The sequence below is a fragment of the Sorex fumeus genome, unplaced genomic scaffold (assembly GCF_029834395.1).
Source record: "Sorex fumeus unplaced genomic scaffold, SorFum_2.1 ptg000020l, whole genome shotgun sequence".
NCBI lineage: Eukaryota > Metazoa > Chordata > Mammalia > Eulipotyphla > Soricidae > Sorex > Sorex fumeus.
In genome coordinates this window covers 4,687,005-4,711,552 of record NW_026606077.1, presented here as the reverse complement: position 1 = coordinate 4,711,552, position 24,548 = coordinate 4,687,005, and the positions used below count along the sequence as shown (strand labels likewise).

The 24,548-nt window shown below is 46.3% G+C and overlaps 1 protein-coding gene across 1 annotated transcript; it reads right to left on the bottom strand.

Moving 5' to 3' along the window:
• DDX21 (DExD-box helicase 21) lies at positions 1-24,465 on the bottom strand. The gene is made up of 15 exons (XM_056113519.1): positions 24,322-24,465; positions 21,861-22,322; positions 20,662-20,737; positions 19,773-19,951; positions 17,887-18,004; positions 16,397-16,582; positions 13,932-14,077; positions 13,063-13,212; positions 10,063-10,224; positions 9,026-9,145; positions 7,504-7,577; positions 5,321-5,480; positions 3,915-4,049; positions 1,857-1,901; positions 1-1,304 (listed from the first exon to the last, which is right to left on the bottom strand). The coding sequence occupies exons 1-15, from the start codon at positions 24,406-24,408 to the stop codon at positions 1,068-1,070; spliced, it is 2,337 nt and encodes a 778-aa protein (XP_055969494.1). The 5' UTR covers positions 24,409-24,465; the 3' UTR covers positions 1-1,067.
• Positions 24,466-24,548: the final 83 nt, after the last annotated feature.

Below are 24,548 nucleotides of genomic sequence, written 5' to 3'. Positions count from 1 at the left end.
AAAAATTAAGTCTCCAACCAGCCAAAACCGGAAAATCCTGCACTGTGTGCACTGTGATTGTAAGTAGGGGTAGGGGGCATCTTATACTATGTCTATAAATAGGAACCAGGTCTTTGAGAAGCTAAGTTGGATCTTTCTAGCTAAAATTTTCTTACGCCCATTGAAGTTACTGACATTAATAGCCCAGTGTTTTCAACACTGAAAGAATGCTTTACAGTGCGTATTCACTAATTCTCATTTAACACACGCTCAACAATCCAAATTGAGCCCACTATTCCTTTAATCCCTTCTTGCTAAGAATGTTCATTGTCCAACACGAAATTCATTATCTTTAGTCACTATTAGTCCAGCCTCCTTTGGAAGAAAGGTTACCATTTGAAATTCCTTACAGAAACTTGTTTACTATTTTTTTAAAGTCCATACATATGTAAAATCTGAAGAACGAATCACCTCATACTGAGAAGTTAAAATGTCTTAAAATACACAACAGCGGCCAAGCTTGCCCACCAGCAGCTGCATCACCATCTCCCAAACAGAGGCCGCGTGCTGGGACACACGTTGTGATTATCCCAGCCCAGCTTAAAAATTCTGCTTCGGAACGCTGCTCGGGACCGATCCTCAGGAGACGCGTTCCGGGGCCATCCGCCCAGTTGTTAGGCAGTTGCCGAGGAGGAAAGCCAATTACAGAAGAAAGCCTTGACTCCTCAAATTGCTTCTCCAAAGACTGCTGCATTCCCCACAGGTATGAGGAAAGAACACTACTGAAACACTCCGAAGTACAAAGATAAATCACCTTTGAAAGTATGGGCATGTGCGCACCTGATTTCATCCTGCAACCTACAGATAATACATCAGAATAAAACTGAATTAATGTACCTGGTCAAGGGAAAACCTGCCACAGAAGTAGAAATAATATCACTAACCATAGCGAGATGAAAAAATGAAATGAAGGCTGTGCCAAAGAAATGGGGAACGGAGACGGCAAGGAGTCGGGGCGAAACACAATGTGAAAAATCATGTTCAGTTGCCAAACAGTGCTCCAGGCCCTACAACGCCCCTGGGTTTGCCTAACCGAAGGCTTTGCTGAAACTCCGTTTCTGGCCTTTGTTCTGAAACCTGCTGCTCTTGTTGCCGCCACCTCCTCGCTGTCCCCGGAAGCCTCTGCTTCTATCCCGCTGTCCCCGGAAGCCTCTGTTCCCGTCCCTCTGGCCCCGGAAGTTCCGGAACCCTTCCTTCGGTCCCTCCAGCTCGGGCTGCTCTGTGGCCACGGACAGCTGCCAGCGCCGAGAATCGTGCCATTTTTCCTGTGGAAACAAGAGTCCGCTTTTACCTCCTTGGTTCCTCGTTAGCCTTTTTGAAAAGGGCACGAGGGGAAGGCAAGAGTGCAGTGGGCACAACGCTTTGCATGTGGCTGCCCAGGGGTCAAGCCCCAGCATCCCAGACAGTGCCCTGAGCACTACCAAGTCAGACCGGGAGTGAAACAGAGAATACCACGATCACACACATTCCCAACGGAAAATCACTAAAAATGTCTCTACAATGCCCATGTAACACACAAGAAGAAAAGCTGGATTCTACTACTGCTTACATGAAGAAAGCAAGGAAAACGAGTCAAATAAGAAAAGGGGGAAAGGCCCCAGAATTTCTTTTTCATTGTGACTTTTCAAGGCAAGTGCCTTATCTGCTGTTTACTATTTCTGTGGCCCCTATAAAAATCATGTAGGTTTGTGGGGGTGGGAAAATTTGCTTTAAAATGAAAGAATTAGGGCCATTGTTTCTCATTCTATTATTCGGTATTTTCAATAAAGAACACTCTACAATTTAAATGATTTCAAAATCCAAGAAGAGAACAATACCTGAACTTCTGTTGCTGTAGCCGTCGGGATGTCAAAACAAACACCCTAGAAACCAAAGCAAATGCCAGTTAGTTTCACTCAGTCTTTGACTTAACTATACACTGTGCATCATGTGGTATTCCAAAGGACCAAGATTTTTTTAAAAAAACATGCCAACACATCATGCCCTGCCCCGCAGAAGGCACCCTCAAAAGCCAAATGTATGCAGTTATTTGTGGGTCTGTGTGTGTAGTGCGCAGAAGGGCTCCTGGAGGTGTCGTGAGACCATGGGGTGCGGGAGACCGAATTAAAGTCGACTGCCCTCAAGGCAAGCCCTTAACCCAGACACTACTTCTCTGGCTCCAAAAATATTTTTTAAGAGACAATTATGTGGGGTGCTTTGTGTGTTACATTGGTTCCTGGTTAGAGTTCCTCCATCTCTCTTGCTGGCACGAAATCTGGGGCTTCTCCGTGCCAGGCATGCCCTCCAGCCCTCTGAGCTCCTCCATCCAGTTCAAAAGAACAAGATTTTTTTTTTTGCTTTTTGGGTCACACCTGGTGATGCACAGGGGTTATTCCTGGCTCATGCACTCAGGACTTACTCCTGGCGGTGCTCGGGGGACCATATGGGATGCTGGGAATCGAATCCGGGTCAGCTGCGTGCAAGGCAAACGCCCTCCCTACTGTGCTATCGCTCTAGCCCCAAGAACAAATTTTTGAAATATGCTAATATGGTTCCAAACCAAGGGTCTAAAACCATAAAAAATGTATTGCCTTCTATCAAATCTAATGTAAGCTATTCAGGATGACGAAACTAGAAACGGAGGAAAAAAAAATCTTGAGTTACTAGTTTGCTATCTTTCCCATCATCCTAATCATCCTATTAAAAAAAAACAAATCTATAAGATAAATAAATGAAAGCTGGAAAGATAGCTCAAAACTAACGGGGCACACAACTAGCATATTGAAAGCTCTGAGTTCTACCCCTAGCACTCCTGAACTGTCAGGCCCAGACCATCACCAGGAGTGGAACCTACTGGAAAAAAAAAAAAGCGAGAGCGCCGAATGGGCTGAGCATGTGCCTTTGCATGCAGGAGGTCTGGTTCCATCCCTGGCACCACACGGTCCCTGGCACAGAACCTGGACTGTCCATGGACAATGCACCAACAGGCGGGCCCCAAATACAAAACAGGTCAGTGATGGCCCAAAAGGCTAAGCACATGCTTTGCATGCAAGAGGCTTGAGTTCACTCCACATCACCAAGCAGTGAGGCAGGAGTAGCCCGTAAGCACTGCTGGCCCCCAATTCACAATACTGATACAAAATACTAATACTAAAATTGGGCAAGAAAAAAAAAACCTTAAAGGACATTACTTTTGAGATTAAATACTGCCACCACCTCTAATTAAGGATTCTTCTCATTTACTGAACTATTATAAACACCCTCCCTGCTGTACGATCTCTCCAGCCCTGACCCTGGTAGTTTCTGATGACTTGCTTTGGATTTCTTGGGTCATACCAGCTGTGTTCCGTTTTTATTACTCCTGGCTCTGCACTCAGGATTCACTCCTGGTGGTGCTCAGGAGCCAGTACGGGATGCTGGAGGTGGAACCCAGAGTAGCTAAGTGCAAGGCAAGCGCCCTGCCTGCTCTACCATCCCTCCAGCCCTGCTCTGGCCCCTTGAACAACAATGCTTTCTGAGGAGCACCCTTCCAGCCAGTATTTTACTCAACCAATTTTACAGCAAGCAACATGAAGTAATGACTGATTTTTCACATTTTGGGGAACCTTTATTTACATATTCTCTAAGGCACTCATGGAGCTAAGGTTAGACTTGTACCCTAAAGACACTTTTAAGTACAGAGAAAGAGGTCTCAAACATTGCTCTGAGGCCCAAAAGAGCGTTTCAGGGAGATCTGAGGCTATGCCACGTACTGCAAAAAGATACTGCAAAACGAAGAAATGCACGTCCACTCCAGAAAAGAGAAAGATGCAGAGAATGAGGAGAGGTCGCCCTACTGTGTGAGGGGTCCCAGCCAACCAGAGCCAAGCAAAGCTGCCAGGAGAGCTCCGTCTTACCTGCTTTCCTTTGAGAAAGACCATTCCCTTCACTTTGGAATCAATGTCCTCGCCCAGCTGCTCTTTAAGCTCCTTCCACGCGTAACTGATGTTTGGCATTTCAATCGAGCACTTCATGATCATGGTCACAAAGCCCTTGTGGAGAAGAGAACAAGGTTAAAAGTCCCAGCGAAACTGATAAGCCCCTGCCTTGTGTTTTGAAATTATTTCTTGAAAATTTCCTCCACACCCATAAACAGAATATTGTACATAAAAACGAACTGGCTTTTCAGTAAACTTTCTAAAAAAGAAAACCAAACCGAAACAGAGGCCCCCTCTATCTGCTGCCAATGCTCGCCTCCACACCTGCACACCCAGCAGTGCTTGGGGTACATTAAGTGCCAGGACTGAGCTCAGCCCTGAGCTACTCCAGGTCATGAGAGCTTTGGGGTTATACCCAGCAACACTCAATCACTCCTGGCAGGCCTTGGGGGACCATATGTGATGCTGGGGATTGAACCCGGCCTGACAATCTCTCCCCCACCCCGCCCCAAGTCCATGATAGTCCTGCAAAACACCGTCACTGGGGAACACTGGCAAGGGACACTAAGGGATCTCTCTGTATTCCTCTTAGAACTAGACAGCATGGCGCTTAAGGTGTTCACTTTGCATCCCATCAGCCCCAGCGCAAATCCCTGGCACCTCATACGGTCCTGGCCGCACCTTGACCTCCCCTCAAACATATACTGTGAGGGGGCACTGCTGAGCACAGACCAGAGTAGTCCCCAAACACTGCCTGGTGTGCCATCCTCACAACCCCCCCCACCCCCACTGCAAAAGAAACGAAAGCATACTATTTCTGTTTGGATGCATGCTTGGTAAGTATATTACGTAGTTTTTCTTTACTTTTTTAAAAACTAGTTTGATTACTATTTACTCTTTGGTTCCGGGGTTACTCCTGGCTCTGTACTCAGTAATCATTCCTGACAGTGCTCAGGGGACCAAATGGGATGTGGGGATAGAATTCAGGTTGGCTGCATGTGCAGCAAGCACATTACCCGCTATACTATGGCTCTAGTCCCTACATCTATTTTCACAAGTCGCCGTAATTTACATATAAGCTCACATACTTAAGGTGTAAAACTGTTGGCATTTTAGCACATCTACAGGATTTACAAAAAAACCTCCAGCTCATTTCCTTATCTTGCAATGGAGATGACAGTTGTCAGCAGTCACTGCTCCTCTCCCGGCCCCTGAGTCCCTGGTACCGCCCATCCACTTTCATGTTCTGTCCTTTATCCTACAACCCCCCCTCGCCCACCACCGTCATGCCAAAGGTGAAACTATTTGGCGGGTCTGATTTTGCCTTTCAGAACCTGTTCTAATGCCGATTGATAAGGAATCTGGAATGCGACAGGGCCCCTTACCGCCTGTGAGTTGATCAAGGAGCGCTGGTCCACTGAGGTGGCGCCTGAAATGTGGGCCAGAGCGGCGGCCAGGGCTTCCACGGCTCCCTTCTCCTCGATCAGCTTCTCTGCCGACTGTTTGAAGTGACTGATGGCCGTGGGAGGAACGGAATCCAAAAGCCTGCAATTGGGTAGACGGATTTGTGAGGAGAAAGTAGGACGCAGGACCGAAGCGTGTGTATTTAAGACCAACAGCATCTCAACGTTTTGGCTTCCCGGGGGTTCTGAGGCCCAGGGGATATGCCTAACAACATGCAGTCCTGACGATTCTGTCATCTGTCCAAGCGCAGCAATACAGTGCTGTTCAGGCCAGGGGTGCCAAAGCTGCCCGGGCTATTATGCCCAGCAGTGCTTGAAATACTGTGAGTGCAGGAACTGAATTCTTCTGAGCCACCTCCCAAAGAAAAAAATTTTATTTCTATCAAACAGGTTTTTTTAAAAAATTTCTGTGCATCAAACTCGTTTTGTTTATTTAGCCTGGAAGTTTTATCTCAGGGCCATAGAGACAGACCTGGGTTCTTCCCCCCAATATCCATTGAGCATCGCTGTGGATGGCCCCCCAAAATCAAAACGCACAAAAAAATTTTATCTCAGGGAATAAAACAGATTTTAAGGTATTTCCCTATGTCGAAACAGAGAGAGAGTACAAGGAAATGGGTGCTTGCATGGTTTTGGGGCCATCTGGCTGTGCTCGTGGGTTACTTTGGCTCTGTATTCAGGGGTCACTCCCTCCTGGTGGTGCTTGGAAGATCATACATGGTACCAGGGACTGAACCCGGGTCAGCGTTGTGTAAAGCAAGCGTCTGACCACTAAGACATTTTTACTTGATCAATGCCAAGCACACACACACACCCAGAAATAAAATGCCAAGGCATGGCTACTAACCAGGGATTTTCCTCACTATATAGTAAACGCACATTTCACAAACAGAGTCACTTCCTTGATCCCAACTCCAACTGCAGCTCCACAATCACACATTAATATTCTTACCAAACCTTAGAAATGCATGGCTCCCCACTTGGAAATCCCTGACACAGGCCGGAGGCCTAGCTGTGTGTTGAGGCGTCTGCCTTCCACAAAGTGTCCCAAGCACAATCCTGGCAGCTCTGCTGTCACCCCCAGTGCACAAGCACTGTCCCTCCCCGGCTCCCCGCCTGCTCAAAGACCTGGCTGTCACCCCTAAAATGTGCCTCTGGGCGCCATCTTAGTACACCAACACCAACAGCCGTGGTCCAGAGACGCCCAATTGAATCCCAAAACGAATTAGTGCCCTACAGAAAATGTCTCTGGAAGCCAACCAGCTACAATCTAGGATTCCAGAGGTGCATGGCCGCGGGACCCAAGGCATGCAAAATGAGCAATAAATGGACAATAAATGGACAATAAGTGATCTGATCGAGTATCTGCCTCTGGCAGGCAGGCTTGACTGGCGGTGGGAAAGTTCGAGCAGAACACAATGCCCCAAAGTAGAAAGAGAGTACTGCGGAAATTGCCTCCATGGAGGCAGGGTAAGGACTGGGATGGTGGGGGAACATTCTAGGGACATGGTGGTGGAAGTGTGCCTTGGTGGAGGGATGTGTGTTTGATCAGTGTACGGCTGAATCTGGAACATGAAAGCTCTGTAACTGTAGCTCACGATGATTCAATAAAAAAAAAAAAAGGTAATGTGGAGTTCATGCCCAATTCAATCAGCTTAACCAATGGCTGAATAAATGGGGGGGGGAGGGAAGGAGGGAGGAATGAAGGAAGGAAGACACTCATCTACATAAAGGCCCAATTCAACAATGCTCAGATGAGAAGCACCTACCCCAAATAAACTGTTCCTGAAAGCATTTAAGAGAACCTGCTACTATTAGTGATTTCTCTAATGAACACAGGATTGGGCAGGGAAGGAAGATATTACTTTGTAAAATATTTACTTCAATGTATTTTGAGTGCCTTTGTTTTACATGACTACCAAAGCCATGCAAATTATTAAAATGCAGTTTGTAAGTCTGTAACTACACCTCATGGTGATTCATTATAAATTTTTAAAAAAAATTTAGAATTATTAAAATGAAGAAAATGGAACAGCATTACTGCATAAAGCTATGCAGTAACAGAGTAAGCATCCAAAAGCCCAGAGCAGTGCTAGGAGACATACCTGATGGCATCTTTGCTGGAAGCTTTGATGATCTCTGTTGCAGAAGGAACGCCGATTCGTTTAAATTTAATTCCCTACAAGGAAACAAATCTGTTTAATGTACAATTAAACAAGAGTTTATTAGTTCCTTGCTTTTGTATAATTGGGGCAGGGGGTGCTGGGGAAACCAGTAGTGAGCTTAGGACGGATCATAACCGTATGCAGAATTGGGGAATGAACTAGGGGCAGTCGCACACCCGGCAAACACTTTACTTCCTATGGTACCGTTTCAGCCCCACAAATACATTACGTATTTATAAGCATTTGCACATCTATTCTCAGGATCTCATACAAGTAAGGCAAGTACCCTACATGGACCTACATTCCCAACCTAAAAGAAAAAAAATTTTTTTTTGCTTTTGCTTTTTGGGTCACACCCGGAAATACTCAGGTTCCTCCTCGTTCTGCACTCAAGAATTACTCCTGGCAATGGTCAAGGGATCATATGGGATGCTGGGAATTGAACCCAGGTTGGCCATGTGCAAAGCAAACACCCATTTTACTATTGCTCCGGCCCAGGATATTTTAGAATAGTCGAGATTTTTGAAAAGTTACCAAGATTGTACTGCGATCCCTTGCTACGATGTATCATTTTATTTTCCTTACTAATCGCACAATGTTACAAGTCACAACTTAGAAACAAAAGCATCACCTTTTTTCTTCTATTCTAATAGGCAAACCAGGCACTTACAATCTCTTATCCTGCCTCTAGTATGGTCTGACCTGGGAGTTCTTCCACACACGACTATTTTAAGGAGTGCTTGTCAGGTTTTCTGTAGAGCGCCATGAACCTGAGGCTCATATCTGCCACCTGCTTTCCCAGATTATAGGCTGTTTTGGTTACAAGCTGTTTTGGACAAACACAAGAATGTCCATCTCACCAGGGACAAGGGCTTACAATTGATGGTGACAACATCCAGTGTTCCTCTACTTCCTACACGAGACACACTTTCTCCCTGTCCTATTTTTCTGTTTTATTTATGGGGCATATCCAGCGCGGGTCTGGGGACCATGTGGGGTAGAGGTGATCAAACCACCCAGGTCAGCCGCATGCAAGGTAAGAGGCCTAAGCGCTGTACCATAACTCCGGCCCTCCCCATCCTCTTTTCTTTGAAAGCAAGTCACTACATAAAGTCTACTCAAGGGGAAACTGGCTAAGAAAGTCCATGTCCTGGACAAAGACCCTTAGAAGAACTTCTAAGGGAGGTAAGTGCAGTTCAATGGTAGAATTCTATTAAGGAATTAGTGGCTACTTTTTCATTTCAAAATCCATCCCTTTTGGCACCCTTCTGGTTTGTATCATAGCATGTTTTTAATCATGGTTACATGCTACAAAGAGAAATGAAAGCAACGGAGCAGAAACCCAGTATGCATGGACTCAAGCCCCAGCAGAATATAAGAACGTGTGTTTCTATGAAATCACTGACAACTGAACAGAGAAGCCAAACATTATCTTATTTGTCGATGCTCAAAATAGTTTTACCGCTTTCTGTTCCACTTGGACTAACTGATACTCCTCCTTGTGCTGGTAGAAGCAAATGCAGATCCCTGTTCTTCCAGCTCTTCCTGTTCGCCCAGAACGATGAATGTAGGACTCCACATCCTGGTGAGATGGAAACATCAAGAACACTGAACAGCAGCAACAAAGACTTGGGCAGTTCATGCAGAGCCCACACGTGACTATGTATGTGAATTTGGGGGAGAGAGCTGTTCAGCTTCAATTACAAGTTATCCGAGAGATGCTTTTCCCCAGCAAGTCTCCAAAATGCAGTGTACAGACTATTCTAACCCACTGTGCATTATACATTTCAAACCAGAGTTGCAGGCAAGTCAAGAGCTCAGCAGCCATGCTATGGCTTGAGAGGCCGAATGTGTCACTCCATAAGGCCTGTGTCAGACACTTTAGAAGCACTGGTGACTTCTGAGTCATCAGGTATCCTTACCTCACTGTAACAACCTTTACTCTGGAGGAACTTGCCACCTGAGGGTCTAATTTTAAAGTACAGGGTGTCCCTGGCTCCAACAGACTGGCTTTCTGCGCTGCCCACACCCCAGGCTCTTTCTCAGAGTCTCCCATGGGCCCTCCCTGTCTGAACTGGAGAGTCTGCAGTGACAAGGAACTTTTCTCTCCCTCCGCTGAACTCTAGTTCATGAGTTCATCTATCCTGGCCACACCCTTTGCAAATCTCCTCTCCAAACTGCACTGGTTCCAGAACTCTCTCTACTCAAATCTTTGCTCACTGACCACATTCTACTCCAGTCTGAGGGCACAGTCTCATGACAGATTCATTAAAAGAAAAAAAAAAATCATACGTAGTCCAATGCTAAACACAGTAACAAGTCTCACAATGGAGACGTTACTGGGCCCGCTCAAGCAAATCGATGAACAACGGGAGGACAGTGACAGTACCGTAATCCTCTAGAGACTGCTATTATTAATCTCATGAAAGTAAACTATTTTCATTTGTCTTAGAACCCCACAAACCCCGCCCAAAAAAGGGAAGTCATAAAAATACTTACTTTTGGTGGACAACTTTGAACAACCAGGTCAACCTCAGGGATGTCTAACCCACGTGCGGCAACATTAGTTGCAACCAAAATGCCAAAATCGCCATTTCTGAAACCTTTCAGGGTAATTTCTCTTTGCTTCTGTGGAATGTCTCCATGTAATGACTCGGCATCCTGCCAAAGAAATGCACAGCTAAGAACAACAGAACCAACGCTACAGGGCACTTTTCAGCTCGGACAGGCAATATGCCCATGTCGAACCCGACTTCAGGAAAGCACGTCATGTAGACCTCGCACACTTCACTCTGAAGCGCATGAACCACGTGAAGATCTACAGGGTCCTTTGAGGGCTGGAAAGGCACAGGCCCTGCACACAGCCACACCCAATTGCTCACCAGCATCACAAATGACTCCTGACTACTGCCAGAAATTAACCCTGAGCACAGAGGCAGGAACAGCCCAAACACTGCCAGTTACGATCCCAATCCCAAAATTAAAAAATAATTTAGAAATTAGAAGAATAAAATCATGGGTCACAGAGATAGTTCATAGATAAGAGCGCTTATCTTGCATGCAGCCAAAATTAAAAATTGAAAGAATAAAATCAGGAGCAGAGTAACAGCACAGCAAGCAAGGTGTTTGCTTTGCATACAGGCAACCTGGGTTTGATATCCGGCATTAATATGGTCCCCAGCGCATCAGGAGTAATTTCTGGGCGCACAGCCAGAGTACCCCTGAGCATCTATGGGTGTGGCAAAAAAAAATCATGGCTCAGCGATAATGGGAAGGGCACTTGCCTTGCATTCAGTCAAACCTGGGCTCTCAAACCCCAGCATTCCATAAGCATCCCAGTCTGGCCAGATGTGATCCCTGAGTGCAGAACCCTAAGTATTGTTGGGTATGGTCCCAAACCCCAAACAAATAAATTTACCATTTAGGCTTGTTAGAAGACATATTTAGGTGACAACTACTGCTTCAAATGTGCCTTCCATGAGAAAAACGCAAAATTATTTCCAAACATTAATCCTTAAGAGATCAGTATCCTTGCTTTTTTTTTTTTTTGCTTTTTGGGTCACACCCGGCGATGCACAGGGGTTACTCCTGGCTCTGCACTCAGGAGTTACCCCTGGCAATGCTCAGGGGACCATATGGGATGCTGGGAATTGAACCCGGGTTGGCTGCGTGCAAGGCTAAACGCCCTACCCGCTGTGCTCTCGCTCCAGCCCCAGTATCCTTGCATTTTTATAGGTAAAGAAAACAACACGGGGGTATGGTGCCACCAACAGGTCAACCTGTACCTGCAGGGCGAGTGCATCAGCAGCCTAATGGTCCTTCAGGCTTCCTGACATCCCCAAATTGCCACTGTGCCTTTGGCTATACCCCAACAACTTGGGACCAAGTTTACCAAAAAAATTAAATGGCCAAAAGTTAGGAATGTGGGAGCCATGCCCACAAACCACCTCCAACTCAGGTATACAAGCTCATTTATTGGCCATATCTCAAAGGTCCATAGATAAATCTCGAAAGAGACCAAAAGCCAGCTAATCTCGGACCTGTGCATGGCTGAACAGACTGGACTATAAACCAGATGGGGTGCAGGCTGGCCTGGTGACGCACCCTAGCAGAGCCTCTAGCACAGCCTCTTGCTTCCACAATCCAAAATCGCCGCCATACCCCCAGCCTGAACCCACCGTCTTAGGACGGATCTGACCAAGATAGAACCTGTTGAAAATTCGGGTATGAGGGTTTTGTGACTGAAATCTCCAGGCTTCAATGGAGTTGGGATGGGCTACCTCCGGAAGCACTGGCAGTCACCTCCACGAACCAACTCCAGTACTACCCTGTAAACTCTATTACTGGCCTTGCTTTAGAGACCCATAAGGTAAAGGTAAAGGCCCTCCCGTTGATGGTCGATTTGCTCGAGCGGGCCCAGTAACGTCTCCATTGGAGACTTTGTTGTTACTGTGTCTGGCATATCGAATACTCTCGGTAGCTTGCCGGGCTCTCTGAGAGGGGCGGAGGAATCGAACTCGGGTCGGCCGTGTTGGCCGCTTGTAAGGCAAACGCCCTACCGCTGTGCTATTGCTCCAGTCTCATAAATAAGTCTCTAAAGAGATCAAAAGCCAGAGACAAAGCAGCAAGTCCCGGAAGACACCACAGAGGCAGAGATCTCTTTGGGTCCCAATACCAAGCCAGACTCAATGGGGCACCCCAGATGGAGGAGGTGCTATCTCCCCGCCTGCTCCAGATGGAATCCCGACAACCAAGAGCTTCCACAAGCAAGGCTCGGGTATACAGGTTCTAGGACTAAATCTCCATGCCACATGGCGGAAGAGGTGCTGGGCCATCCCTCCCTGGCTCCCTGCCCGCTCATCGGCCTGGCTGTCACACCCACAATGTGCCTCCAGTCCTCCATCTTTTAGTGCACCAACAGCCTTGGTCCAGATACACCCAAAATGGACTCGTGCCCTACAGAAATGTCTCTGGAACCCAACCATCTACACTCCAGGCTTCCAGAAGTGCACGGCGGCAGATATCCAAAATGAGGAATGGACAAAAAATGATCTAGCATCTACCCCTGTCAGGCAGGCTTGAATGGCAGTTCGAAAATTTGAGCAAAACATAATGCCCTAAAAGTAGAGAGAGGGTATTGGGGAAACTGCCTGCTATGGAGGCAGGATTAGGACTGGGATTGGGGGGGAGGGCGGAGATATTCTGGGTACAGGGTGGTGGAAAGTGTGCCCTGATGGAGGGATGTGTGTTCGGTTATTGTACGGCTGAATCTCGAACATGAAAGCTCTGTAACTGTATCTCACGGTGATTCAATTAAAAAAGCAATGTGGAGTTCATCAATCAGCTCAATCAGCTTAATCAACTGCTGAATAAATAGCAGTACCCCTGCATTATAAAAGAAGAAGACAAAAAAACCAGAGTGATGAAGTCTATTTTGTTGGTTCGTACTGCTGGCTGAGTACACTCCCTCCCGAGGGAAAGGGGGAGGAAAAGACCAACCTGCTTAATGGATGAGCTCTGGGACAGCTCCTGTGCTTCTTTCTTGGTTTCAGTGAAGATGATGGTGCGTCCATTGAACCCGCTGTACACTCGGATCACGTCCCCAATAACTGCTGCCCTTTGGGTCCAGTGACACTTGATGGCCAGATGCTGAGGAAAGAGGACACTTCCATTACTAGCGCTGTGCGGAGACATGCAGTCACCTGCCCACCCACCGTGGTCCTGAGAGCGAGCATGGAGCCTGACTCGGGGAGCTGCTGCTGCACTGTGCAGGGGGGCAGGAGCCGGCAGCCAAGCCCTGAAGCCCTTCCCCCTTCCTCCAACGGGCACTGGCTCCTTCATTTCCTAACCAACAGGGAATGTAGACGAAGAAATGCCACTTCCTAGTCCTGCAGTCAAGTAAATGAGTTGAGATTTTTTTCTGTATGTTGTTTTTGGGTAAATGTTTTCTCACCCTGATCCATTCACTTAATAATGGTCAATTGTCAGCAAGGTCAATTCTTCAGTATTCTGAGTTTAGAACTCCTTGGCTTAGGTAAAGTTCCTGAGAGCCATCCATCCAGTCTTAAAAAACCCAGATCCCATGAAGAAAAAAATGGATTCAACACAAAGAATCCGTTTCTCTGTTGCCCTTTGGTGTTTGTATTCTAGGTATGATTTCTTTCTGCTTCTCTAACTCAGATTTTAAGATCAGGAGATAAGATCTGTGAAATTCATACAGATCTCAAGCAGAGTATTTTCCTTGTCCTTCCATTCGGATTTACCTCCTACCTTCAAAAGTGGCTTGGAGTTGCTAGTGGTAATAGAATCTAATAGGGGGAAAAACACAAAATTTATTACTAACGCCCCCAACTAACTGGATCACGTACCTCCACGGTTATTGCCGCTTTCTGAGTCTTTTTACCGATCAGGTCCACCTGTTCATAGGACGACTTCATGTACTTCTTAGCAACGTTAAACACCCAGTGAGGACACGTTGCAGAGAAGAGCAGTGTTTGGGGATTGTCTTCCGAATCTTAGGTGGGGAGGGAGGAGAAAGGCCAGCATGAGTAATATCAACAACTTCCACAGCAGGTCTTATCCAGCTCTCCAACATCCCACAGCAACCACTTGTGGCCAAGCCTGGCAGTAAGGAGGAAGGCAGATGCAAAGACACACTGGCAAAATAATTCATGTTCAGAATCCCTGACACCGGAGCTAAGGAGATAATACAGCGGGGAGGGCTCTTGCCCTGCATGTAGCCAACCCGGGTTTGATCCTCAGCATCACATATGGTCCCCCAGCACCACCTGAGTCAGGAAAATCACTGGGCGTGACCCAAAAACCAAACCAAACAAAAACAAACAAAAAAAAGGACTTTAAATAAACAAATCTTATATGGATTTCTGTCCATTACCTTTGTGAAGAAAGGTTACCGAATGTAGCCTGCCCACACGGCAGAGTCTGGCAAACTCCCCGTGGCGTACCCAATATGCCAAATACCAGTAACGATGTTGGGTCTCATTCTCCTAACTCTGAAAGAGCCTTGAATTTGGCACTTTTTAAAAAATCTCAGGGCTAGGACGAAGGAGATGTTACTGGGGCCTGCTCGAGTCAATCGACGAATAACAGGATGGCCGTGATCGTCGTGACCTTTGTGAAGCATGAGTGAACTCATGATGATATCCTCATGTATACCCACTAACCAAGTTCAGAAAAATACGCAAATAATCTGCAGTGAATACCAGAACAAATTCTGCGCTCATTTATACGCTCTAGGATTTATTTCTTTTTCTCTTAGGAGGATGTCTGTGCCCATACTCAGCGGTGCTCCGGCAACCCTGTAGGGTACCAGAGATTGGACTGAACCTGGGTTAGCTGCAAGCAAGTTAAGCACTCTACCTCCTGCACTATTTCTCTGGCTCTGCATTTCTTTACTATTTGGGGAGGTTAAGGGGAAGTGAAAGCACCACAGCCAGTGACCATCAGGATTTACTCCTTGCTCTGTGCTCAGGGACCACCCCTGGTGAGGTTAGGGGAACCATGAGGTGCTGGAGATGGAACCTGTGCCAGTCATGAGCCAGCCTTACCTGCTGTGCTCTCTCTACAGTTCCCTGCTCCAAAATTGTTTAGAATTTCAGTTTAAGTTTTTTGGAGTCAGGTATAAAATAGTTCCCCAGCCCTAATTTTAAAAATTTTGGTCTGCTGGGGCTGAGCGATAGCACAACGGGCAGGGGAAAAATCGGCAAAAACCCGTTTGCCTTGCATGCGGCCGACCTGGGTTCGATTCCCAGCGTCCCATATGGTCCCCCGAACACCGCCAGGAGTAATTCCTGAGTGCACGAGCCAGAAGTAACCCCTGTGCACTGCCGGGTGTGACCCAAAAAGAAAAAATTTTGGTCTGCGCTGAGAGTAACATTGCATATTCATATATTTAAAATGGTAGCAGGAGCTGATAGAACAGTTAAAAATAACTTGGCATGGGCTTGAGGGTAATACAGCAGGGAGGGCATTTGCCTTGCATGCGGCCTGCCCAGGTTCAATCCCCGGCATCCCATATGGTCCCCAGAGCACCGCCAGAAGTAATTCTTGAGTGCAGAGTCAGAATTAACCCCCGAGCATCGCTTGGTGTGACCCAAAAAGCAAACAAAAAAGAGTAACTTGGCATTAACATTTAACCTTCCAATTTGGTGATTTCACATCTGTAAATCTAATCGAAAAGACACCAGGCTCACTGTGATAATACAGAGGTGAACATGCTGGCTTGCTTGCATGAGGCCAGGCCAGTCCAGTTAGATCCCTGATACCACAGACAGTCTCCTAAGCACTGCCAGGGGAATGATCCCAGGGCACTGCCAAGTATGGCTCAAGATTAAAAACACACAATTCCTAACAAGGTGTGGAAAACGCTATCTGCAATCTATTATGTTCAAAGGAATATAAACTAGTGTGCTTACAGAATGCAATTGTATAACAAATACTTTAATTAAAATATAACTAAACAACATTGTGCTCTATCTCAGGTCCAATAAAAGTTAAATATATGTATAATTACATATAAAATTAAAATGTGTAGATGAAATAGATCATGACAGAAATATGCCATTTTTATATATACATTAAAATATATATAATAGCACAAAGTCAGGAAGAAATACAACAAAACAGAAGTTGGTACAGTATGAAATTTTTCTTTTACTTTCCAATCTCCTCTATTCAATTATGTGACGCGTCGTGGCTTTTTTAAAATCAGATTTTGCTGAATTGAGTCTCCGCCTCCTCCTAATCTCAGAGATTAGTAAATCACCGTTCATCCTCCCATCCTATTTATCAGTTCCTGAAACTTGCAGTTTACCTTTCTTATATGCCACACTTAATATTTCTTCCACTTGATCGGCAAATCCCATATCCAACATCTGGTCAACTTCATCCAAGACAACATGCTTCAGTTTGGTGAGATCTAACTTGCCGTTCTGTAGGTGGTCTTTGATACGACCCGGTGTCCCAACCAGGATATCAATCCCATTCCGCATGCGTTCAACTATGGAAAACACAGAAGATATGCTGAGTCTTAAGTTCTTTCAGTAGTCTGAGACACCAATCACAGATATTTTTACCCTAAAATACTTATTAGCTACAAGTACCAGGTAATATGCTAAGTAAGGAAACTCAAGAAATTTTATTATAGTAGGGAAAATAAAAAATGACAACCCAGCGCATTTCATCACAAAATGGTAATGGTAGCACAAGGAAAGACACAACTTTCTTTGCTGGTGGAAAGTGTGGAGGTTTCACAAGGTGAGATTAAGCATTAAGGAGGGCCTGGGATATGGCTCAAAGGCTGGGGCAGATGCAGGAGCCCCGAATTTGAGCCTGGTACCTACCACATGGTTTCCTTCACCCAGCTACCCCCAGGAGAACACCCACACCAAAAGAAAATTTTTTTTTTTCAAAAGAAATTTTTTTAAATTAAAAAATAGGGCTGGAGAGACGATACGGGGATCAGGGCAGCACGAGAAGCAAATCCGGGAGCCTGGCTCAAGTTCAAGACAGGTGTCCCACCCCGCCACCACTGCCAGACACTACTCCAGGTGCCCAGCAGCACTGCATCCTCAGGCCAAGCACCTAGTCGTCCATCCAGTTAGCAGCCCCCAACCCCCCAATTTAACAAATAGTCTGCAGGGATGGAGATGTGGTTCGGTGGTAGACAAAATCTTGCAAGATTAATAAGGCCCCGGGTTATGGGTTTGATTCCAAGTACTACCTCCCCAATGCCCCCCCAAAATTGCCTGAGATGGGCTGAAAGGACAGAAAAATCAAGTCAGAAGTAATTTATAACCACAAAGCTTTACTGTGACCAGAATCTAGATTCAAATCCAGGCTGCTGTGATGCCAAATCCGATCTTACATTCAGAGCGGGAAATAATCACAGGTCCTGCAAGTCAATGCTAAAATGCTACCGATTTAAAGACCTTCCTGAATTAAGCTATCTGCTCTGCATACTGAAAACCTCAAGGCCTCGAACTGAGAGAAATAAGAATACTATGTAACAGGGGCAGCAATATTCAGCCTACAGAGGAAACAACAAAAAAGCAAGGTTGCGATTGTAGTCTGTCTCCTTGGGTCCAATAATATGCCTTTCCTTTTTTTACAGGTATTAATGAAAAGAGGTAATACAGGAGTTCAAAAAAACTACATACAAATTTAACATTATCAATAAGATCATCTCTAAACAATAATGAATCCAACACAAACAGTAAACTCAATTTTCAAGATTAGAGGAAATCCAGCAAGGACATTCAGCCCAGGATGGCTTTTGCAAACTTCTTTTCTGCATCTACTTACTTTGACCTCCATAAGGAGTTCCACCATAAAAACAAGCCACTGCCAGCTTTTTCGTGATGTCACTGAAATCTCTGCTCACTTGATTTGCCAACTCCCTTGTGGGTGCAAGAACCAGTACCTGAAAAGGAAAAGGGAATGCCGGAGTTTAAAGTAGTACGCAGTATTAGCTTAACAAGCATGAACAACAAATATGGAATTCACCAGGAAGTTAAAAACTCACTCTACCAAGCATTTTCAAAATATCTCTACGTGCTACACAATCTGGAGACATGACACATCTACTCAGAAGTTTGTGGCAATTCTGAGGAGCAGGTACCCAAATAAATGGTGCTCCAAGAGGGCCGCAGTGAGCGGTGAGAGCTGCGTGGAATAGGAGAACTGCATCCAAGGAAAGGGACAAAAACACTAGTGATGGCATTAGCTAAATGAACTCTGACCGTATCTCAGACTACCAAATCCTCAGCATTCATTATTCTCATTATAATGTTCAGAACCACCTTTGGAGGCCACTGAAGTGAAAAACCAAACAACATTCATCTCTGGAACTTAAAACTGTGTTCCACCTAATAAAGGCTGTGGAGCCAAGCCTGGTCTTTAACTCAAGTCACACTCCAAAGCCGCTGGCCTGAACCTCTACGCTCTGTTGAATGAACGCAGAGAAAGTCAGCAGGACCAAATGGTAAGGGGTTTTGAATTCCAGAGCGGTCCAAGTTTCATCCATGAGGACAAACAAAGCCACGATGAGCCCCAAGCAGAGCAAAAACCTAAGAGCACCATCGAATTCATTCATTCAACAGGTACTCAGTGACATAGGTGCAAAATATTTACTGCCAGATTTACTGAGGGAGGAGACTAGATACCGAGTCAGGTGAAAGTAACACAGGCGTTTCTGAGGGCACCATTCATCACCACCAGGTTCTCCAGAAATGCATCTCAGGAGCACCACCCTAACAGTGAGCTTAGTCTCTTGGCTTGAGTATCCCTTCTTCTCATGCACCTCCTACTAAAAATCCTTTCTGCATAGAGATGAGAATGGCAAAAAAAACCCTTGACCAAACCCGGAACCCCAAGGACATAGAATAGCTTGAAAGAACATGATGAGCATTAATACAGCTGATCACAACCACGAGACAGATTACAATATATAAATGTAGGAATTTGGGACCAACAGCCTTCAAAGAATTACCCTGGTCTTCCTTCAGAAAAAGATCTACAGTCAACTTCCCTCCCCTCCAGAAAGGCTTTAAATGAAACCCCAATAGGGAAACGCAGAGCCCTTGAAGGAGAGAGATGGGTACACTGGTGATGGGTGTGGTGTTGGAACTATGTGCGTAAGAGGCCATTATTGGGACTGGAGAGATAGCACAGCAAGTAGAGCTTTTGCCTTGTAGGTGGCTGACCTGGGTTCGATTCCCAGCATCCCATATGGTCCCCCAAGCACCGCCAGGAGTAATTCTAAAGTGCATGAGCCAAGAGTAACCCCCGTGCATCACCAGGTGTGACCCGAAAAGCAAAAAGAAGCCATTATTAAAAGCAGCGAACCATAGAAGCTCAATTAAAAAATTTTGGAGGGGAAAAAAAAGCATGTGGCCAGGGAGCTAGGACAAGGGCTGGTAGGTGTGCTTACATACTTCTGACCTGGGCTGATAACCGGCACAGCATGGACTCCCAAGCATCACGTGGTACAGCCCTGAAGGCCCCTGCATCAGAGTATGGCTCTGATAGTCCCCAGCACCTGAAGGGCCTGAGCAGCACCGCATCCTCAGTCCCAAAACTAAGCCACAGGCTTTGCTGAGTATCCTGAGCCGAAGGAGCCTCTCCTCACCCCACTCCCTAATAAGATTCTTTCCTCTGTAGATTTAGAGGCCCTTGTACTTAAGAGTTACCTGAGGGGCACGGCCTCTCTTCCGGTCTTGCAGTTCTCCCAGAAGTTTCTCGATCAACGGGATGGCAAAGGAGAAGGTCTTGCCAGTTCCTGTCCGTGCCTGTGCAATTAGGTCCTTCCCACTATAGACATGGTGAAATGTCTTTGCTTGTATAGGAAACAGGAATGTCACCCCACGTGCTGTAAACAAAGGACAGGTGTTATCTGACACTGCAGCTCTAAAACGCCAATCCCACTGGTGGACTGAGGCACCCCCACACTGCTGGTCCTACAAAATTAAAGAAATTCTACCTTCTAGGCAACATCGAAAAAGTCACATCAAACATTCTGTAGTCAGGAATCTGCTTTAACTTCATGAAAGTTGTCAACAAACTGTAAAGTGCCGTATTATCATAAATATTTATATTCTAAGAGATTAAACTACTTGTCATGAAGTCTCATCAGCACAAGCAAGAAAATCAGATGCTCTGAATCCAGAGTATGCCAGGACTAATTTTAAAAACAGCTAGAGGGCTGGAGAGATATTACAGGGGTCAAGGCACTTGCCTTACATATGACCCACCCTGGTTTGGTTCCTGCCACTGCATAAGGTCCCAGAACACTATCAAGAGTGACCCAGAGCAAAGAGCTAGGAGTAAGCCTTGAGTACCAACAGTGTGATGACCCCCCTGCCCCCACAAAAAAATACAAGGGCTGCAAAAATAGTAGAGGGTAGGGTACTTGTTTGTGCATGTGGCAAACCAGACTGGACCCCAGCACCCAATACGGTACCCAGAGCTGTAAGCACAGAACCTGGCGAACAGTGCTGGATATGGCAAAAAAGTAGAACTTGAAAAAATAAATAGCGCTCCGATAATTTTAACATTATACAGTATTTCTAAAAACAGTACCTTTGAGAAGTTTAATAGTATCTTCAGATATGGGAAAGTTAGAGAAAGCGCCTTCTTTTTGTTCCACAGACATTTCCTACAAAATTAAGGACCACAGAAAGAAATCAGTAACTTTATCCCTAAAAGATAATATACAGAAACCTTCTGAGAAAGAATTTTTCCTTAAATATGATCTTCAAAGAAAACGCATTGCAATTACCCATAAAATCTTAGTAAAACTAAGGGGCGAGGACTGTGAACTGGTGGTAGGGCACATGCTGTGCACTTAGGAAGCTCTGGGTTCAATTTCTAACATTGCAAAAAAGTAAACAAGAATGACTGAATTAAAATCATTCTAAGGAAGCAACAAAATTTCATCAATACTTCTGTAACCTGAAAAGGAGCATAGCCCTTATTGAAAGAACGCTGAAACTCCCAGGAGGCTTTTTCTATTCAGTAATTTCCGTTTCTGAATTCCCTAGTTCAGTGTTGCTGACACCCTTTATACCTGCACGTGGCACCTGTCCTAGCACCAGTCCAGATGGGCAGTGAAAGCCAAGGCAGCGGGCCAGAAGGTTTAACCGCTGTCACCTGCTGACCAGCACTGGTCCAGGAATAGTGGTTGAAGGGGGGGAGGAGCAACTGTCAAAATGTTGATCGTGGGGCCAGAGGCAGTCTAGGGGTGAAGGCAGATGCTTTTCATGAGGCTGACCATTCCCCCTAGTACTTCTCAAGTGGGCCAAGTACTCAAGCACTCGAACCAAACCCCAGCCCAAGTGTGCTGGTGGGAACCCCAGGCTCCCTAAGTGCCACTTGGGAAACCCCTCCAAGCCCCTCCCTTTTTTTCATTTCTAGACACATAATCATCCTCTTCAATGAACAACCTCAATAAAATAACTCAATTTTCAGTTGTTCCATTTACTGACCCAGGAAACCCTTCAGAAAAAAACTAGGAAGACAGTTGCATATAAGAAGCAGGACAAATGTGGAGGGAAGACTTTCCCGGCCCACTGATTTGCAGAGTACTATGATGCCAGGTGAGACTGTTATAAAATCTCTGCAACCCCAAGGGACCCCCCCCCCCCCCCCCGCACACACACAGAGCACTCCCTGCCACCAGGTGCTGACATGTCACCCCTCTTCAATTACTTTCCAACATTAATGCTGTGTGTGACAATAACATTACTTATCTGAAACGACACATGAAAACAGAACTTTACCTGCTCTAACTCGGGGTTACTTTCTTCACTGGCAGCTTCGCTGGAGTTAGAATCAGGTCCAGAATGAGGGAATCCATTCTTTATTTTGGGACTTTTCTCCCCAACTTCTCCATTCATCTCTTTTTCTTTCTTCATCTTTTTGGGCCTAGGAGTTTCTATTTCTTCTTCGGAGGGCTCCTCGATTTTTACCTTTTTGGTTTTAGGAGAATTAACATTCTTTTCTACAGACTCCTTTTTCTTTTTCACACTTTTGCTTTTAGGAGACATGTCATCTGGAGAAGGCGACACGTCATCTGGAGAAGGCTCCTCTTTCTTTGTTGCCTTTTTGGACTTAAGGGAACTGATTTCAACCTCAGAAGGCTCTGCTTTCCTTTTAATTTTCTTAGCTTTGGGAAAAATGACTTCTTCCTGTTCTTCTGCCTCTTCAATCTTGTTAGGCTTTGGCTTTTCTTTTTTATTTTTCTAAAAAATAAAATAAAATCCAAACATTAAATTTCCATTCCATTCACTACAACTCTGGTAAATGTCACAGTAATATGATAACAAACACAACTGGAGGCATTTCCCACACTTGAATCTTCATCTTGCAACAAGCAAAATCAACCAGTCTAATGTTTTTTTTGGGGGGGGGGGCCCAGGGCTGACTCTGTGTTTAGGGATCACTCCTGGCAGACTTGTGGGACCATTTGGTAAGTGGGGAATGGAATCTGGGTCATCTCAAGTACCTTGCCCACTGGACTATCTCTCCAGCCCCCTAATATGTCTTTTTTTAAAAAAATTTTTATTAGTGAGACATCATGAGGCACAGCTGTAGACTTACAAATTTTTGTTACTATGCCTTTTTAAGTCCCAATTCTTAAGCCACTTTGAGACAAACAATGTAATGAATCACTTCATTTGTATGTTGGAAAATGCCTTCCATCCAACTCTGGTAGGATGGAACAGGTCTTACAATCAAATTTTCCGAAGATATCTAAGGTGCTGTGCGGGATGCACCAACCAGCCAAATTTGCTCTATACCAAGTGCAACTAAAGAAAGTGACCAAATACAATTCAACTGAAGGGTGACTAATCGGGTTGTTTCTAGTCACAGCTAGCTAAGATTTCCTTCTCTGCTAAAATTCCTGCAGGTATCTTGCCCATTTCAAAGGTGCACGTGAATTTCCAGAGGCCTCACAAGTTTGGAGAACATGAAATAGGCGAAATCTCAGAACCAGACCAGGCTCTTACCTGGGATGCCAGACCCTCTGTAACTTTTTCAAGTGTTAAGTTAGCTACTTAATATCACTGAAAACAAAGTTGTTGGGAGCAGTTCAAGGCTCTCTGGTGGCGCTCCAGACCAATTCCAGAAGCACAGGAGCTTCCCCCAAGCCTGAGGTTTGCAGTGGCACTAGGTTCTCAAACTAGGTTCTCAAACTAGGGATTAAAGGGCCCCCATCCTCAGACATTGAAAAAATAACCTGGCTGCACCCTCCTTCCACAACCCTTCAACTGGTTCCTCCTTTAGATGCAATAATGAATTTCCTATGAAGAACATAAATCATGTCTTTTGGAACATAAATCATGTCTTTTGGAACATAAATCATGTCTTTTGGAACATAAAGGAAGTTTTGCTAAGAAACTCCTAATTTGCCAAAGTAAACCAGGGCCACTTCTGCGCGAAACATCGCTGTTCTACAAGCTCCTCATCAAAAGACCCAGAAAAAGCAGAGAGAGGGAGAGAGAGAAAAAAAAAGACTAAGTCACAGCCTAAGCTCGGAGGTGATCTTTGTTCCCGGAGACCTTATTTCCGAACACGCTCTCGAGGGCGTGTGAAGCAAATACAGCAGCTCGCCTTGCACGCAGCTGACCTGGGGCCCATTCCAGGCACCCCATATGGTTCCCTGAGCATCGCTGGGGGTAGCTCAAACTCACCCCTCCCGCGGGGGGAAAAACAAAAAAAAAGCCCTAAACAATACCTAAAGCAGCAATAGCAAGGAGGAGTTATTAGGGCACACACACTACTGCTCTCCATTAAAAAAAAATATATATATATAAGTTTTTTAAAAAAAGTGGTGCAATTAGCACACTTTTCAAAAAAAAATATTGCCACGCGAATTCTGGTGCATGAATAGCAGAGAACCCGGATTTCTTCATCCCCTGCACCCAAACACTCTCCCTCCCGGAGGGGCAGATGCCCCGGCAGGCGCCACCCACGTGTGCCCGCCGGCCCGAGCGCGCCCTCCACGCACGCGCACGCCCGGGCCGCACGCCGACCGCCCCGGGGGGCCCGAGCCGGCCGGTTCGGGTCCGCAGCCCGCGACCCCGCGAGACGCCGGCCTCGGGGCTCCAGCTGCCCGCGGGGGGCGGGGGCGGCCCCCGGCCGGAGCCCCCACGCGGCGCGCGGAGCCCGCCGGCCCCGCGCCGCCCGCCGCCCCGCGCCCCCGCTCCCGCGCTCCGGCGGCCCGGCCCGCGGCGGCACCTTCTCGCTCGGCCTGCGCGCCCTGTCCCCGCTGCCCATGGCCCCGTCGGACTCCGAGGCCGCGCCGCTCCGCAGTCTCCCCGGCATCCCTCGGCCCCGGCAGGTGCGGCCGCGCACTCGGTCCACCGCGTGGAGAGGAAGAGACCGGCCGGGCCCGCCCGCTGCCGTCACTTCCGGCGGCGCGCCGCTTCCGGCGGAAGCCGGAAGGAGGAGCCCGGGCGCCCGGG

What these genes read in the sequence shown, in the direction of transcription:
- DDX21 (XM_056113519.1), bottom strand. Translation starts at nt 24,408, where the DNA reads ATGCCGGGGAGACTGCGGAGCGGCGCGGCCTCGGAGTCCGACGGGGCC. An exon ending in TTCAAAGTTGTCCACCAAAA is followed by an intron (nt 9,146 to 10,062) that starts GTAAGTATTTTT and finishes CCATCTCACCAG; the next exon opens with GATGTGGAGTCCTACATTCA. An exon ending in TCCAAGTGGAACAGAAAGCG is followed by an intron (nt 7,578 to 9,025) that starts GTAAAACTATTT and finishes GTTTCCTTGTAG; the next exon opens with GGAATTAAATTTAAACGAAT.